Source organism: Lontra canadensis, unplaced genomic scaffold (assembly GCF_010015895.1).
Source record: "Lontra canadensis isolate GAN:19392208 unplaced genomic scaffold, GSC_riverotter_1.0 scaffold16, whole genome shotgun sequence".
Classification (NCBI taxonomy): domain Eukaryota; kingdom Metazoa; phylum Chordata; class Mammalia; order Carnivora; family Mustelidae; genus Lontra; species Lontra canadensis.
The window spans coordinates 16,783,752-16,800,387 of NW_022631010.1; the positions used below are offsets into that span (position 1 = coordinate 16,783,752).

Below are 16,636 nucleotides of genomic sequence, written 5' to 3' on the forward strand. Positions count from 1 at the left end.
GGGATTGAATGCTCACCTGCAGATCAGATTAGCACTAGAACCCTCCTTTAGGTTCCACTTGGCAAATTGCTACTTTAATTCCCAAAAGAAATAATTCTGAGTATCTTTCTTTTTTTTTTTTTTAAATGGAAACAAATTCTGGAAAAAAAATAATTTCAACCTATTTATTTAGAAATATTTTAAATGTGTACATGGGAATGAAATTTTAGTTCCAGAAATTACATGTGACACTATTCTGTTCTATATCATTTTAGGTTAAATATTGTATTGTAATGCTAAACTTTAACTTGATATGTGGTGCTTTTTTCTTTTTTTTTCCCCTTGAGAATTTTTACTAGTATATTCCCATTTGAGTTTAGAATTGTTAAGGCAAACTCTTCATCCATGCAGACCCATATATTGAATTTTTACTAGAAAGAAAAAAAGGGATTTCATCCAAATTGTAAACTATTATAGACCTTATTGATTGGATTTTTCCTATTTAAAAAAAAAAAAGAGCTAAGCCTTTTCTAAAACTTAGTCTTTGATAAGTGTTTAACTTTTTCTCTCATCCAAAAAAAATAAAAATAAAAAAGAAAGAATAATTTCATTGCTTGACAGAATGATCACAATTTTGCCCTTAAGTTTTTTCTTCACATAGGATTATCCCTCAGACCTCCTGCTGAAAATAAATAATGGGAGAAGAGAAAGTTGATATTTGGATTGGGGCAATAAATGCCATCTTCATGTGTGGACTTTGGGGAAAAGGGCTGCTTGTTATTTATCTCTTCTCCAGATCTACTGATATACTGAGGCATTAGTCCTAATTATACTCAAGCAGAGTGAGTGGCAAATAGTTTAATTTACCAAATCAAAGATTCTCTTTTGTATATGTCAAGATTTTACATTTTTGCAAAAACACGTATATGGACAGGTTTTTATCATTTCCCTTCAGACAGCAAATTGAAAGTTCAGAGAGATTTCCTTTCTTTTCTTTTCTTTCCTTTTTTTTTTTTTTTTTTCTGGTCCTAAACATTTTTAATCCTTTATCATCTCACCTGAAACCATTAGTGTTTCCTGAAGCAGATGGGAATATTAACTCCAAAATGACATATTTACTTCTTTGTAGGAAGAAAATGAGGAGAAAAGATTCTATAACATGATTGAAGTTTAAAAGCTGAATTCCTTGAGGAAAGATTACCTTTCTCCATAGGTCTCATTTTTTGATAAAACAAATGAGGTTGTCTTAGAAGCATCTGTTAACATTGACCTACATCATCCCTAGTGTTGAACCTGTGTCCCCAGCCACTGGGAAGTTTCCGATAAAAGAGGAAATATGTAAGTTGACTCATTTTTTATTTCTTGGAAAGGAAGAGGGCTCTGACATTGCATTTCTGTTTGACCTACTCTCTATTAAGAAGACCTACACAGAAATAAGGGCACAATCTATGCCTTTAACCCAGGCAAAATCACACTCTAGAAGCAGATCTATTAGACTGCCCAAGAACACAGATATTATTTCTTCCTTACTTAAAGTAAAAATTTTCATGAATGCTTAGACTCTATTAACATCAGGTTTGAAGATTATTTTGAGGAGTTATTCTTTCAAGAGATATAGTATTAAGACCTGCCCTTTCATATTTCCTTGAAAAGGGTCTCTGCTTGGGTTGGAGGAATGTGGTTGCCCTTGAATAAGAACTGAGATACTTTTTTCTTCCCAAGTAAACTTGCCAAATTGAAGAAGAAGAAGAAGGAGGGGGAGGGAGTGGAGGAGGAGGAAGAAGAAGTTGGGGAGGAGGAAGAAGAAGTGGGGGAGGAGGAGGAGGAGTGGGGTTTATGACAGAGCTCTTGAGGCACCAGCTAATATATCCTTTGCCTGAAAATCCCTGTCATCTCTGATGACAAATTTACCCTTCATTAGATTGTCTCTGTGGACTTCCAGAGAAATACGATCCTTATTCTCTTCTCTGGATTCTTTAGTAGCACCTACCCTGAGTAAATCCAACATTATTGCTGATGGAAATATTCCTTCTTGCTGAGAGCTGATGAAGTAGAAACCAACTTAAGGTCACATGGCTGTTGACTGCCACATTCTAGGTTCTTCTAGCTGCCAGTCCTTCTTTAGTAGTATGGTCAGCACTGCCCTGGCCCCCTCCATTGATCTGTTGGGAGTTTTGCCTCCTGTTCCCTTTCCAGTGTTTTGTCAGCACAGGATTTCTTAATAATTAATACTTTTGTAATAGTCAAAGAAACATTACTCCTCTGGGATTTCAAAGTACATGTCTCAGCTAAATTAAAATGTATACCTAAAACATTTAAAGATGGCATTAGGTTCTAAGTTACAGAAGTCCCATTCCCACCCCAGATAATGACTTACAGAAGACATATGCTCATTAACAAAAAATGTTTTATCTCACTGAATGAGAAGTAGTCCTAATTTGACATCTCCACAGATGCCATCAGAGATTCAGGCACCTATCAGCTCTTCTTTCTATCGTACCAGAGTGTAGTCTTCATGTTCATTCTCATTACATAGTTACTGAAGTCAGGCCACCAAGTTTAAGTCTCAAAGGTGGAGCAGTATGAAAGAGCACTAGTAGGAGCACAGTAAGAAAGCCTAATAGTAGTAGTGGTAGATAATAAGATAGATGATAGATAGATAGATAGATAGATAGATAACGTCTGCTGTATGAGTAAACCCTCTGTAATCAGGTTTCTTGGAAATGCACTTAATGTCATCTCTTTCATTCTAAAGTGGTCACTCATATCTTTTTCATTTTTGAAAGAGCTTCTGGTAAATACAGGTTCTTAGTTGGGCATATAGCCAACCCCAGCCAATATAGAGATTTTGTTAATAGGGAAAATGAGAATTGATAGTGGGTAGACAACCAGTGATTGATGTCATAATGACATTTTCTTTGGTCAAGGATTTTTTTTTTTCTTTTCTTTTTTTTTTTTTTTTTAAAAGAGAGAGCTTGGAAATGTGGAAGGAGATGTGTGGGATTAGGTCTTAAGTGATGTGTTTACCATGAAGTTACCATAGACTAAATATATCTTTATTATAACCTGAGTAGGATTTTAACCAACTTGACTTTCTCAGCCTCAAATCTAATGATGAGATAGAGCTCATAGATTTGTATTTTTCCCAAGAAAAATTTTGGTAGGTCTGTTTGTTTCTGAGGATAAATATTCTTTTATCCTCCCTTGAGAGTTCAAGTTTAACAAGAGAGACCAAAATAAATAAATAAATAAATAAATAAATAAATAAATAAAATAAAATAAAAATAAAAATAAATCATTGTTTCTTGGGTATCTGCACAATTAGATAGGTCTTAGATTCTAGTAGATAGGAGTATCTCCTAATTTTTAAAGATCAGTCCTTTAGTTTTTAGATTAGAGATGAAGAAAGCTGAGTGTGTGACCCTTAGCTGAAAATTGCTCCAGATTCCTGAGGTAAGAGGTGTGTCAATGTTTATTCTCTTGTGTTTGTCATCTGCTGGGATCACAGCCCAGGTCTCATAGTCAAATTGACCAGCAAGATCAGGAGGCCCATAACAGAAGTTAATTTTTAAATCAGCCTAAGGCTGTTTCACATAGCTTAATTCCTTGCATCTGTGAAGCTTCAAGATGTGGATCTCCTTGTCACTGTATTGCTTTTTCTAACAAATATTTCTTCTCTCCCCTAAAGGGAACACTGATGCTATTTAGTACCTGACACATAAATCTTCCACGTAGGCTGCAGGTGACCTCTAATGGAATCAACTTTTCACCTGATTACTTCAGCTATATTGTTTTTTCTTTCCTAAGAGTTTAGGACAGCTATTTAACCTTTTTCCTTTATATCATCACTTGAGAATGGATTATTACTTTATATTTTTTCTGGTGATGGTGACCTTTCTGTGTAACAGATCACCCCCGAAGTTTTGTGGCTTACAACACCTATTTATATAACTCATAATTTTATGGTTTCACCAACAAGCTGGACAGTTCTTCTCATGGACAGGTCTCACATATGCGTTTGTGGCCAGTTGCTAGGAAAGCTGAGTGCCAACTAGTCTAGGATGGCCTCAGTTGGGATAGCTTGTCTGTTCAGCAGGCTGGCCTGGGCTCATTTACAAGGTTGCTGAGCAGAAGTGTGAAAAGCCTCTTGAGTCTCAGGCCTAGAACTGGCACAGGGTTGCTTCTGTCTCATTCTATAGACCAAAGAAAGTTATAAGATCAGCCTAGATTCAGGGTGTAGGGAAACATATTCCATTTCTTGGAATGAAGAAATGATGGAAAGAGCTGTAGAGTCAGGTTTCCAAGAGTATGGATGCAAAGATGGGAATAATTGTTGCAATTTTCTGTGCAGCAATTGCACTGATAGAAGTATCTACCACAGTAACGTTCTTTGAGCACAGATACAGGGACTGCCCAAGATAAGCACTGTACAAATATTACCTTATTTAATTAGAATGAGAACCTTAGAGGTAGATACTAATAGTATACTCATTATGTAGATGTAGAAACTCTAAGTGATAGAGTATGGAAGTTTGATTCTAAAGCTCTGTTGATCACTTTGTCTGTTGACTTTAATTTTTTTTAATTGTATACATTTGTCAACAAAATTTTTTTCTCATGCACTTATAAATTGTGTGTGTTTACTTTTAAATTATATACAGGTGCTTATTGTCAATCTGTGTGTTAAATATTAGTAAATGAGCTTAATTCTTATCTTTTTAGATAAAAAATATAAATATCAAGAGAAGTTTAAATATATTCTTACATCTCCTGTATGGATGTCTTGTGATCTTACTTTGGAGGCCATACACCAAAGACCTCTTTATGCCTGAGGTATTTCATGACTACTCTGTATATCACTGAGTGAAACAGCATTTAATTAAAAACCACTTGCTACTGGAGTTCAGTTCTAGTTCCAGTTAATATTGCCTGCTCTAATAGCAAACAGATAAGGGCAGGGATTCTATCAATATTTGATTAAGACTCATGGGGGAATATAGCTCTAGTTAAATTTAAAGGGGATCTTCTGATTTGGTAGAGTCATGACTTGTGACTTGGTGCACCCGGTGAATTCTCAGATCACTTGCCACAGGCCCAACTACTCACCACTCTTTGGAGGTTTGTCAAAGAAAACAAGGTAGTGTAGAGGAGTGATTCTCAAAGTTCTCTGTTGGTAGTGGGCTTCCATGCTATCTGTTGAGATTATTAAATGCATATTTTGGGGCCTCACTGCTAGGGAGACTGATTTTCTAGATTTGAGGTTGGGTCTAGAAATCCACTTTTTTTTTTTTTCCCCCCAAGCTTCCCAGGTGATATTGGCCAGACTTCAAGAGCAATGAAACTTAAATTCATATCTGCCACTTAACAGGTGGATGGCATTAGACATTTACTCTTGCATTGGTTGAATTTCTTCAGCTATATAAAATGGGAAATGTAATAAAGCCCAGGACCATCTTGCAAGATTGTTTTCAGAGGGAAATATGTGGTCATTTTGTCAAAGGACTTTATAAAAAGTAATATATTAACATGTGATCTATTCCTCTAATTTTTTGGTCTGTTAAAAGATATACTCTCGGGGTGCCTGGGTGGCTCAGTGGGTTAAAGCCTCTGCCTTCAGCTCAGGTCATGATCCCAGAGTCCTGGGATCGGGCCCCCACATCGGGCTCTCTTCTCAGTGGGGAGCCTGCTTCCTCCTCTCTCTCTGCCTACTTGTGATCCCTCTGTCAAATAAATAAAAAGAATCTTAAAAAAAAAAGATATATTCTCCATAACTAAGATATTCTCTATATTGCTGATTACTTTTTATTTCAGTGAAAACATGGTTCTGAGCTTGTCTGTCTTCTTCACTTGCCTCCCAAGTAAAGGGACCATGTTTATACTTCTTTGCATGAATGGCAGTAAAAGAGAGTAAGGATTAAGAATATAAAGTTCGAGCAAACCCGGATTCTGAGCCTAGCTTCTTTGTGATCTCGCACTAACTCCTAAACATCTTCTTTGTTAAGTAGTCATTCTAATAGAGCTTATCTGTCAAGAAGTCTATGATGATTAAATGTAATAACATAACCAACATTTACTACATGCTTGCTACATACCAAGAATTATTCAAGATGGTTGTTATGTAATAACTCATTTGCTCACAAAAACCTTATGATTTTGAAGAGAGGTCCTATAAGGGCCCCTGTTTTGCAGATGAAAAAAATCAAAGTATGAGGAGCAAAAATGGTGGCACTGGGACACAAATCTCTGCCTTTTGACTCTAGAACTATCCTCCTTCCCGCTTTGCAGCACTGTCTCTTAAACAGGGAAAGCTTGCAAGTCACTTAACATATCAGAAGGCGCATGGTAAATCCTCAAAAGATGTGACATATTATTACCGTCATTTGATTTCTTCACAGCTTCTTGCGGAATGCTTTGTGTGAGGTATTTGTTTAATAAATTTATGTTGATTTGATTTGGAAAGAACTCTTGTATTCTCTTGGGCTTCTTCTAAAAGATACATTCAATGAGAGAGTCTCTTATTTTTCGGGCTAATGTGATTCATACGGCTGCTTTTAGATTAAGTTACTGTCTTTTATTTACAAAGGAAGATTAAATGAATATGTACAGATCTAAGAACTTCAAAATCTCCCTTGTTAAAAACTGTTTAAAAATTTATCTTTGTAAGACAAAGAGGAGAACTCATAGGGCCAATTTATAAAATAACTGGATTTTGCTATATAATGTGTTTAATATTTTCCAAAACATATTTAGAAATCTTCCCTGGTTCTTTTTTTTTTTTTTTTTTTTTTTTCAGCTCTTACAGTTAAAGGCAGGAATTACTGGTCCACTGTATCTGAAGGATTCCTGTTCAGTGCTTTGTGGCTTGCTTTTTCTTCCTTATTTTCAGGATCAACTTGTTCATCTGTATGTAAAATGGGGAACTTTACCTGAGGAAGGCCAAAAAGGCAGGGTGGAATGTATGGGGTAAAATAAATCTTAGGTCAGAAAAACTGATGTGGTTTCATGTCCCAACTCTTTTGTCTTTATTTTAGCTATTTAAATTAGTGGGTTAAGACAATCCTGTAAAAACATACTCAAACTCTACACCCCCAAGGTACTACTGGACAAAAGTAAAAAAAAATAATCCCCCCTCAAGCACAACAGAAACACATCTATCTACCCCATCCGGAGACAGTCAGATTCTCTAGGCTATGGTGGAAGGAAACTTACCCAAGATGGCATAATTAATAGGCTGAAGTCTTCTGGATTTAGATGTTGTTAGATAACTGGAGGAAATATGCCAGGAGTCAAAGGCCCTTGCCTTAGTTAACCATCTGCCTGCAAGCATTTTGGCCCTGGTGTCAGGATAGTAAAGGCAGGTTTTTCAGTACAGCAGAAAATCTGGTTTTTGGAAGATGTTGCAGCCAGACTCCTCTTAGCCCTAATGAAGAGCAGCTCTATGAGTGACCTCAGTGTTCACTCCATTCCTAGCTGATCATACCACAGACAGTTTTTTCGGCAGCCCTCAGCCTTTATCCTCTATTAGTCTGGCTTCAGTCACAAAGTGAGAGGAACAACTATTTGAATGAATAGGACAGGCTGGCTTTGGTGTTCACGGAGTCCTTAGTGTCTAGCATGAGTAAAAACTCCAAGGCATACCAAAGGAAATGAACTTGGTTAAGATAATATGTTCATTCTAGTGGTAAAATCTAAAAGTTTTTTTGCATATAAGTTTAAAAAAACAGTAATCAAGCTGAATGAAAATTATCATTGGAGTATTTACAGTTGAAGTAAAAGTATCAGCCAAGGCAAACTACTATAACAAACACCCCCAAATCTGAGAGGTTTTGCATAATAAACTTTTGCCTATCTCTGGATTGACAGTTCAATATGGGAAGTGGGGGTGAGGTGGAGCTCTGTTTCCACACAGTCATTTAGGGATTCAGGCATTTTCTGTTTAGTGGCTGTACCATCTCATGGGGAATTAGAGTCTTCATGCAGGAATGCATGCAGACAACAGAAGATGATGTGGAAGGCCGGGTGCCCGACTTTTAGGGATTAGACACAGAAGTAGTTACATCATTTTTACTGATACTCCTTTGAATAGAACTCAAACTCATGACCTCACATAACCTCACTACAAGGGAGGCTGGGAGTTGCTTTCTAGCTTTATAACCAGAAAGAAAAATAAGTGGACTTCAGTAAGTATATTTAGTTACGGAGCTTAGTCGTCATTTGTTTTTGTTTTTGTTTTTGTTTTTTTTCCCCTCTGTGAATATTTCTTTTATAGGGTAAAGAGGCATCAGTAGTCTTATTGCTCTCTGGAAAATTGTGCTCAACTTTCATTTCTCATTTAGACTTTGGTCTTGGGTTTTTTGTTTGGTTGCTTTCTGTTTTTGTTTTTTGGTTGTAATCGGATTTAGACATTTTGGGTCAGGCTGAATACCTTCTATGACAGTGTAAATACTGACTGGTGGTCCGCTATCCCCTCCCACCTGGGGGCTGAGGGTGGGAGAAATAGAAAAAGTGCTGCTGTGTTATATCTCACATCTTGCCACTACCCAGCCTGATGCCTTTTTAGGCTGACCCCAAGAGAAGGTAAAGGAGCAGATTTCTGGTAGGCTGCATCAGAGCCAAGGGAAATGGGTAAATTTTCAGATTCAGTGAATTGTTAACACTTTTAATATGGAAGCTCGCCACTAGATTTGTGACCACATTGTGATTCTGTATTTAACTTTGCTTTTCCATTTCTGGTTCTTTGGATTTAACTAGCCTGATTACTTCTTTAGTATTATTAAAAAAAAAAAAAAAACAAAACTATACTGGTTTTCATCCCAAATTTACTTGCATTTAATTCAATTACAAAAGTCAGTTCTTACAAAAAGTCAGTTGTTAAGATAACTAGGGATATAGGGGCTCCTGGGTGGCTCAGTTGGTTCAGCTCAGGTCGTAATCCCTGGGGCCTGGGATGGAGCCCCATGTTGGGCTCCCTGCTCACCAGGGAGCCTGCTTCTCCCTCTCTCTCTGCTCCTCCCCCTGCTTATGTTCTCTCTTTTTCTCTCTCTCTCTCTCTCAAATAAATAAATGAAGTCTTAAAAAAAAAAAAAAAGATAACTAGGGATATAAAAAGAGTAAGCCACCTCCTATACCCTGAATGACTAAAGCAGTAGAGACTTTTTAGCATATAACCAGTCTGCTGTGTTTATATAATGGCTATAAAACAATTTATAAGTATGAAAATAAGGGTACATGCCAGAATGTGGGAACATAAAAAGACATTATTGTGGACTGTAAATGTTGTGAATGGCTTTTTAGAGGGGGTAACATTGCAACTAGAAGTTGAACAATGAGCAAGACCTTGCTAGGCAGGAAACAGGGGAGGGGTAGCTGGATATTCTAACACTTTGCAAAGGAAGTCGGGTTGTATTTAGGGAATGGCAAGGATTTAGATGTGTCAGATTACACGATGCCAAGGGAGTGAGAGTGGGATGATGTGAGGTTGGGAGGTTAAGTTGGAACCACATTTGTGAAGTGTCTAAAAGACCATGATTTATAGTTAAGGGTTTTATAATGTAAAATATGGGAAATAACAAACATTACCTTAGTATGGAAGTGATGAAATAAGATTTTCATTTTAGAAAAAATAAGTCGAGCAAAAGAATTGACAATAAGTTAGAGAATTTTAAGATCTCATACTGAGTTTATACGTGTAGAGATATTATTTATTTTTTGTCTTTCAAAGACAAAACAGCCCACTCTCAAGTACAGATTGATACAATAGATAATACCATTTCCTTTTTTCTCCATGTACTTTTTCCAAAGGCCACATATAGCTCTAAAATAATATGATATCATGTTTTAGCCAATAGAAAATGCAGTGTATACTTCCAGCTTCTGATAATGACAGACTAGCTTATATCAGAGTAGACTTCCTACCAATAGTAATTTAAAATTCTTGACAAAAATATAAAAGCAATGATAGAAACTGTTTATAGGCACTAGAGAGCAGCTAAAAGCAAGCTGAAACCAAAAAGGATTCTACCTTGGAAAGAAGAAAACCACACTGGGTGAGATCCACATTTTAAATGGCTTTGACCCTATGGTCCCTCTATGCCCCACATGGGAAGTGGCTGATAGGGCTCAAAGGAAAAAACAGTAGATTTACTGGCTTTAGGAGTCATAGGACTGAATTCAAGATTGTCAGAATGACTAGGAGTTGAGATTAAGATTCCTGAAGGGAGAGAGTCACAGGGGAGGGAGCTCCGAAATCTGTAAATGAATACCTGTAATCTTTGGCAGAGCCTTAAACTGTACATGTACAGATAAAGAGTCCAAGGAGCCCAGGAAGAAAACGAGAGCTAGAAGGATGAAAGAACTGAGCAGAACATTCAGTTTCTCACTTCAGGGATATAAAGTTTAGAGTTTAATTCCCCCGAGTTAGAAGGAATTGACAAACACTTGGGTTTTCCATTGAAACTTAGGAAGGTTCATTCTTTGGGAGTGAAGACCATCTCCTAGGAGTAAGGGATAAAACTGGAATAAACCTGCCTTAACAAAGCACCTTCGTGTTACCTGGCAGTAATCTGCTTGCCAGAGCAAACTTCAATGCTGTTTGGAGGAAGAAAATATAATTTAAAATCTTTACAACATATTCACAGTGTTTATATGCCATCAGTAATTGCTGGACATGCAAAGGAACAAGAAAATGTGACCCGGAGTCATGGGAAAAATCAGTCAATACAAACAAACTCATAGATGACATAGACACTGGAGTTGTCAGACAGGATGTTAAAATCACTATGCAGAATCTGCGAAGGCATTTACATGAAAAGGTGGGTGAGGAGATGGGAAAAATCAGGGAAGAAAACTGTAAGAAAAACAACCAAGGGAAAGTATCAAGATCTAAAAAATAAATCTCTGAAATTAAAAAGAAAAATTGGATGGAACTAATAGAAGATTTAACACAACTCAGTAATAAAAAGACAATAAAAATTAGCAAAAGACATGAGCAGACACTTCCAAAAAGAATATATATGAATGACCAAGAAGCACTTGGCAAGATATTTAACATCACTAATCATCAGGGAAATGCAAATTGAAATCACAATGAGATACCCCTTTATATCCATTAGAATTTGCCAAAATTAAAAAGGCTGACAACACCAAAGTATTGTCAAAACTTGAACTCTGGTGGCACCTGGGTGGCTGAGTGGCTTAAGCCTCTGCCTTGGGCTCAGGTCATGATCTCAGGGTCCTGGGATCAAGCTGCACAACGGATCTCTGCTCAGCAGGTAGCCTGCTCCCCTCTCTCTCTGCCTGCTGCTCTGCCTACTTGTGATCTCTGTCTGTCAAATAAATAAGTAAATCTTAAAAAAAAAAATCTTGAACTCTCAGACTTTGTTGGGTCTACATGTATACTGGTATAATCATTTAGGAAAACTGCATATTAGTTCATTATAAAGTAGAATATATACTGACCCAGCAATTTTATTAATAGTTATTTGTCCAATGGGAATAAAAATATATAGTTACAAAAGGACTTGTAAAGTATGCAGATTTATTCACAATAGCTAAAAACTGTAAATATGCTACTGCCTATTTATAGATGAATGGACAAGGAAATTATGGTGCTTTCAACCATGGAATAGTACTTGGGGATCAAGAGGAATGAAGTACTACTGCATGCAATAGTACAGATGAAGCTCAAAAATAAGCTGAGTAAAAGAAGCAAACCTCCACCTTCCATCTCTTATGAAGTTTGATATTATATAATGGGCAAAACTTAGTGAGGATGGTCGAAATCAGAAAAGGCGTTCTCTCTGTGGGGTGAGAAGGGAAATTGGATAGAAAGGGCACAAGAGAACTTTTTAGGTTATTGGAAACATTTTGCGTCTTTATTGGTATCGTAGTTACATGAGTATACACGAATATATACCTTTATATACTCATCAAAACTGCACATTTGAAATCTGTGCCTGATGGTATGACCGTTACAACTCATAAGTAGAACTGATGGGAACTGAAAGGCCATGTAATATGGTGCTTCAACATGCGACATGCAGGGATTGAGGTAAGATGACCTAGATTCCGGTCCTGAAGGCGGTGAATTACAGTGGGTCACGGTATGGTTGCTCTATCAGACAAACCTAAGGTTTTGAATCACATTGCCAATATTTTGTGAACATTGGTAGGTTACTAACATCTTCTAAGCTTCTCTAAAATGAAAATGATAAAATTAGAGTCGGCTGGTAGAGTTGTCCTGAGTATGGTGGCTGACATATAGATGCATTCAATAAATATAAGCTGAAGTCTTTATTATTAAATAGCTTTTCAGCCACCTTTTCAGTGCTCTAATGCAGTCATGAATGCTGATATAACATGAAGATTTTGAGAATTAGATATCTACAAGCTGCATTATACTGCAATCTAAATAATGCAGACAATATTTGACAGCATATGATTAAATACACTAGCAAATCCTATTTTAATCATCCATTTCAAACTAAGTAACTAATTCTCTTTGCCAAGAAAAAAAAATGTTCAATTTAAAATACTTCTCTCATAAATAAAATAAAATAAAATAAAATAAAATAAAATAAAACGAAATACTTCTCTTGAAACTCTTATAAAAAAAAATTCAAACATAAATTAGGACCTGATATTTTTCCTAAAAGTCTCACCCTCTGTTTCCCATCTCATGATCACTTTTTATATTTTAGTATATTTTTGGGGTGCATATATGTGTGTGTATGTATGTGTATGTATCTGTGTATAATTGTGTGTGTATAACTTTGTAAGCAAAATTGTGACTATATGATTTATATACTCTTCTAAACCTGACATTTCCCTTCAAAATCTTTCCATGTTTAGGACTAGGTGCATATAGAGTTAGCCCATTCTTTTTAGCAGCTGCATAATAGTATTGCACAGATGGATTTTGATTTATCTAATTTCCCCTCTGAGAAGTTCCAAGTTTCCCCTATTATAAACAACTCTGACATTTTAAAGTTACAGCTTTTGCACTTGTGTTAATTATTCCATAGAATAATTTTTTAAGTAGAATTGCTATATGAAAAAGTTTGAACAAAATTTATTAAGGTTTTTTTGGAAGAGAAAAATTGTAGGTGTGAGTATAGGTATGACTGAACAGTGAAAGAATGAGGATCGGAACGTTGAAGATTCTCTGGGTCAATTACATGGTGGTGTGGACAGTGGAGAGAGGGGGACATCTTCTGACCTCTAATATCCTGCTTTATTTTCACATCCCAGCTGACTCTTACTCTCCCCCTTTTTGTCTCTTTACCCTTAATTTAGCAATCTTGCATTTCCTTTCAGTCCAAGGGGCCCATTCAACAACAACTAAGAACCCAAGTTTTCCATTTCCTAATGTAAGTGCATATGATCTTTGAGCCTTCCATCCGTGCACTCATACCCACCCCGTCCAGTCATATGCAGTTTTAATTTCCAACAGCATCAGATTTGTGCTTTCAAAAGGCGAGTCTGACTGTGTAGGCCAGATGTGAAGGGGAAGAATGAGAGGCCAGAGGACTGAAGGGACTTTAGACTGGTGAAAGGCAGGAAGCTGTTCATGTAGAGGAGTGAGGGCAGGAACAGCTGAAGTTCTTGGCTTAGTCCCTGTCAGATAAGTGAGGGTGGTTTTATGGGAATTTACTAAGACACAAGCTATGTTTGTATCCTGCTGTTGGGGGAGGGGGAGCTCTGAGGTGTGGCTCTTTTTTTAATGACTTTAATTCTACTCTCAGTTTTAGAGTGAGTACGGGTGTTTTAGAGTGCTATTCTCACTTTCTTCTTGACCTTTTCCTACTATAACCTGTGCTATGTTAGAGGCAATACTTACCATCTTGGGAGACAGAACTGTTAGCATTTCTTTTGCACCGTGTGTTCAGTGACCTCAAGTTAATAGTTTGAAATTGGACATAGTGGGGATATTTACACAATTGAGAGTGGAAAAGGCAACAAATCAGGGATTCCCCCATCCCAAGACATGCTATTGTTTAATGTTTACCAGCACACTACATGACTTCTGTAACCCTTCTACCTCTGCTCAATACACACACACACACACACAAGCGCGCGCAACAACAGTGTTTAAAGGATTGGACATCATGGGTTTTCTTCCTTGAGACGACGGTGATTTTCAAGACAAACAAATTGAGTTCTTTTTCTCGTCTTGTTTCTGGTTTTACATTTACTTCCAAAAGGACAAAAATGAGCTAACTTTTTCTCTCTCTCTTAGTGGATGGCTGCATTCACAGAGCAGCTGGACCCTGTTTACTGGCTGAATGTCGTAACCTGAACGGCTGTGAAACTGGACATGCAAAAATCACATGTGGCTATGACCTGCCTGCAAAATGTGAGTACAATTCTTGTGAACACTGTTTCCACATCCACTGAGCACGCTTATATGGTTTTATCCCTCAAGTGTGTAACTGGAAAAGGAAGTGGTAGTGGCGATATTTAATTAAACATGCTTATATTTGGATTTTGTACTTGGTAATAGAGTGTGTGTTCCAGATAGTTCTTCAAATATATTTGTGAGTGTAGGTGATTTTTGTTCAGGTCTTCGACAGAGTGTTTCTGAAACAGAGAAATAAAAATATGAGCAAAATATACATTATAGTATTTAAGTGCTGTGGAGTGACAGCTTTTGGAAATGATGCCAATTTCTCATTCCTTGTTCAGGTTTCTTGATTGTGGATGTGTTTAGAGCAAAGGAGATCAAAGTGATGTATTGTGTTTTCAGCTGCCATGTAAAGGCTGATTGGCAATTACAGCCAAGGCATCTGTCACACTTTGCTTTCAGGAAAAGCCAATGGAATGTGGTTGTCAGTGTGGGAATGTATTTGCTCTTTGAATGTGGAATGGTCAAAATTTCCATTATATTTGAATAGAGAGAAGTATTGCATTTGATTGACCTTGTTACCTAGTCGTTTAGCCAGCTGAGTGGGGGTAGTATGGAATAAAAATACTGAGAGAGAAGCTGGTTAAAGGCATGGATTTTTTAATCACATAATCTTCAGGGCTTGGCAGGTGGAGGTAAAGGGTTTCATTGCGCCGTTAAGGTGTTCATTGATCTGGAAATTGGGACACCAATTAGTTGTTTATTCCATTCTTCTGCTTCTTATGATACTGCCTGGGCCTGTGAATACATTTTATGTAAGAGTGAAGTGTGTTTTTGTTTTTCCTTTTTTTTTTTTTATTTTGCAGTGGAGAAAATGTGAATAAAAAATAATAACACAATCTGTAAGATGCTTGTTGGGCTCTGTATAGACAGGTTATGTAAGAATGAATTTCCTATGGGTATGTGTTAGTGGAAAGATAGTGTGTTATATTTTAAAGATTACTTTAGAGAATGTTTAAGTCTGAGGTTTTATAGTAAATGTCATATATTAAAATGATATTTTTTCTTTATAAACATTATAATACTGCATTCTATATTTCTCACAGTGGGTTCTAGTGAATGTATATCAACTTATCTACTATTTAATTTCTCCTTCAGTGACTTCTCACTTTTCTTTCTTCCTTAGTGTTTTTACCTTGTGTGAAAGAGTCAAATCATGTGCCAAAAGGCCCCTCACTGCCACTTGAAATGTGTATTTATGTCAAATAAAGTCCTTTGTGTGCAGTGGTGTTTCAAACAGTTCTCCCTTTGAGTCAGAAAACCTGAGTATTAAAGGTGATTTCCCTTTCCAGGATTATATGTCTCTATGTTTACAAATATTGGTCATTTTTTTCTTTTTAACACCGTACTACCTTTGTGATATAGCTAACTGATACCACCCTGAGAACAAGCAGATTATTGATTACTTTCAGACTTGTGTCTGTCCTTAAATTAAACTAAGAAATAAGGCCTGGTTTCCTACTGCTTTACTACTTTCTTTCTTATGTATTAAAGCACAAATAAATTCTTTAACTCTGAGATTTTCGAAGACAGATAACCTCAGTATTACCAAATATGACCAAATGAAATGATGGCTTTAGTGTGTGGGTTGATGCCACAATGATTCTGTCTAATGTTCTTGCTCCCATATGACATCCCTCCAAGTTGTCCAGCTTAGTTCAGGGTTATTGAGGGAGGTATGTAGATCATGACACCAAGACCTGTGCTTGAGTTGTTTCATGTTTAAGTCATATCTCTGAGCTAAGATGTGGCTTTATGGGTGCCCCCGCAGGCCAACTGAGTCTTTGTGGTACAGGGACTGTAGTTAATGAAAGTCCGTCCACAGGACTTGGTACGGAATCTGTGTGAACTGAGTAATGAGAGCCCTATACACATTCAGGTCACCGTGCACAGCCCACAGGCCACATTGAATTAGAAAACCATCCAGTGGGGCGCCTGGGTGGCTCAGTGGGTTAAAGCCTCTGCCTTCAGCTCGGGTCATGGTCCCGGGGTCCTGGGATTGAGCCCCGCATCAGGCTCTCTGCTTGGTAGGGAGCCTGCTTCCTCCTCTCTCTCTGCCTGCCTCTCTGCCTACTTGTGATCTTTGTCTGTCAAATAAATAAATAAAATCTTTAAAAAAAAAAAAAAGAAAAAAAAAAAAAGAAAATCATCCAGCACCATGGAAAGGACTGGACTCGGGATGGCAGTGCCACCTCCTGAAAGTCACACACGTGGACTACTTGTGAATAAGTCTTGGTATTTCTCTATATTTTTAAA

General features: G+C 37.1%; 1 protein-coding gene across 1 annotated transcript in view; it reads left to right on the forward strand.

Annotated features, from left to right (window-relative positions):
• Window positions 1-16,636, forward strand: part of MACROD2 (mono-ADP ribosylhydrolase 2) — a 1,923,023-nt gene that overhangs the window by 659,590 nt on the left and 1,246,797 nt on the right. Inside the window, exon 5 of the mRNA XM_032859215.1 lies at window positions 14,216-14,332. Coding sequence (XP_032715106.1) covers window positions 14,216-14,332 — 117 coding nt within the window. The remainder of the gene's footprint in view (window positions 1-14,215; window positions 14,333-16,636) is intronic.